The sequence below is a fragment of the Tupaia chinensis genome, unplaced genomic scaffold, assembly GCF_000334495.1.
Source record: "Tupaia chinensis unplaced genomic scaffold, TupChi_1.0 Scaffold000081_1, whole genome shotgun sequence".
NCBI classification, from domain to species: Eukaryota; Metazoa; Chordata; class Mammalia; order Scandentia; family Tupaiidae; genus Tupaia; species Tupaia belangeri.
This window is the reverse complement of record NW_006159542.1, coordinates 4,531,571-4,533,113: the sequence shown is the minus strand read 5'-3', so window position 1 is coordinate 4,533,113 and position 1,543 is coordinate 4,531,571. Positions and strand designations below refer to the sequence as shown.

The 1,543-nt window shown below is 57.2% G+C and overlaps 1 protein-coding gene across 6 annotated transcripts in view; it reads right to left on the bottom strand.

Moving 5' to 3' along the window:
• The window catches only part of RGS3 (regulator of G protein signaling 3), a 158,657-nt gene that overhangs the window by 99,652 nt on the left and 57,462 nt on the right, over window positions 1-1,543 (bottom strand). For 2 of the 6 annotated variants that reach the window (XM_006142766.2, XM_006142770.2), the window contains exon 1: window positions 1,473-1,537. The exons of the other annotated variants lie outside the window; for them this stretch is intronic. In XM_006142766.2, coding sequence (XP_006142828.1) covers window positions 1,473-1,526 — 54 coding nt within the window. In that variant the 5' untranslated portion in view covers window positions 1,527-1,537. Of the gene's footprint in view, window positions 1-1,472; window positions 1,538-1,543 lie in introns of those variants that run through there. 6 annotated transcript variants of the gene reach the window in all.

Below are 1,543 nucleotides of genomic sequence, written 5' to 3'. Positions count from 1 at the left end.
GTCTTGCTCTGTCCTGCCCAAGGGCGGGAACTGTCCCCACTCCCCGGTCTCACCCGTGGCAGCCCATCATCCTGCCCTTCAGCCTGTCCTCAGTCATGTCTAGACCATAATCCCAGCTGCCACCATTTCTTGAGTGCTCCTCAATGTGCCAGCCAACCCTGAGCCGGCTCCCACCGCATCCTCACTGGATTTTACTATCCCCATTTTACTGCCAAGGAGACTGAGGCTCAGAGAAGTGATGGACTTGCTCACTAGCCACAGCTAAAAGGGGGCAGAGCTGGATTTGAGTCCAGGTCTGACAAAAAGCCTGATGCCCTAAATTCTGTGCTGGTTTCTAATGCAGGAACCGTCTTGAACTCTTGAGTGCCAGCCCCAGATCTGCCCATACCATGCCTGGCCCCGCTGCCTGTCAGTAAGCCTGGTCTCCTGGTCCACAGTCTCAAAGGGACCAAGGGCTTCTGGACATCCACCAATGCCCTCGGCATCGTCCCACTGCCACCCAGATGCTGGCATCGGGGGCTGCTCTGCCCAGCTCCAGGAGAACAGGAAGCACAGAAGGTTTGGCCTGCGGAGGGCTGGAGGAGGCATACTCAGGTCCCCCATGGGCAGGTGCCTGGTGCAAGGGTCCCTCTGGGCCTCTCCTTGGGGCCTAAGCACCGCCTGTTAGAGGAGTCAGAACCCAGATTACAGTCTGGTCATTAGAATGAACGCAGGGACTTTTTTTTTTTTCTTTTTCCCAATCAGAACAACTTCTGCGCTCCCTTCCATCTTGAATATTCCTGAAATCTGGACATCTCTTGCCTTTCCCGCGACCCAGTTCCTTTTGTGCAGGGAAGAATGCCTGGCACAGTGGCGGAAGAGGCGCACGGGCTAACTGAATCGGCACTCCGCACTCAGCCCCACCTTCCGAGACAAGGCTGCTAAGTCAAACCCTGGCAACTGAAGGGCAACCCCAAAGCCCTTGGAATCCTGAGCCGCCTCCAGGCATCAGGCTAGGAGGAGGAAAACCTGAGTGTGCGCACATGACGGAAATATGCTGTCTCCCACGCCAGCACACACACCGCAGGCAGACACCCTGCCGTCCCATCGGGAGCAGGGAAAGTTAGGAAAACACAAAACCTCCCTCCAGGAACCCCCAGCTACTCAGCACCTGAGCCGTTTTCCTCCTCTGGCTTCAGATGCCTTCGCTAACCCAGATCTCCTTCCCAAATAAAAAGTACAGATTATCAGTCAGATAATGTCACCGTGGACACCACCCAGTGAGTGGTTAGGACACCGTGCAGAGCTGGGATGGGGATAGGGGACAGGCCGGGCCTTGGGTCCAGCTCCTTTATCTGTCCTCCCCCAGAACAAAAATGAGCCTGCGGGACAGGAGGAGGCAAGGAAGGCCTTGTAGGGAGAGAGGTCCCGCTCTGGTGAGCCCTCTGCACCTAACACCCCACAGCCCCCCACTCCAAGGGCCAAGCACCCACCTGGCGGTAGCGGCGCTCCGAACACACCTTGCAGAGCCCATTGAAGCGGTTCATGGCTGCGGGTCCTGCCT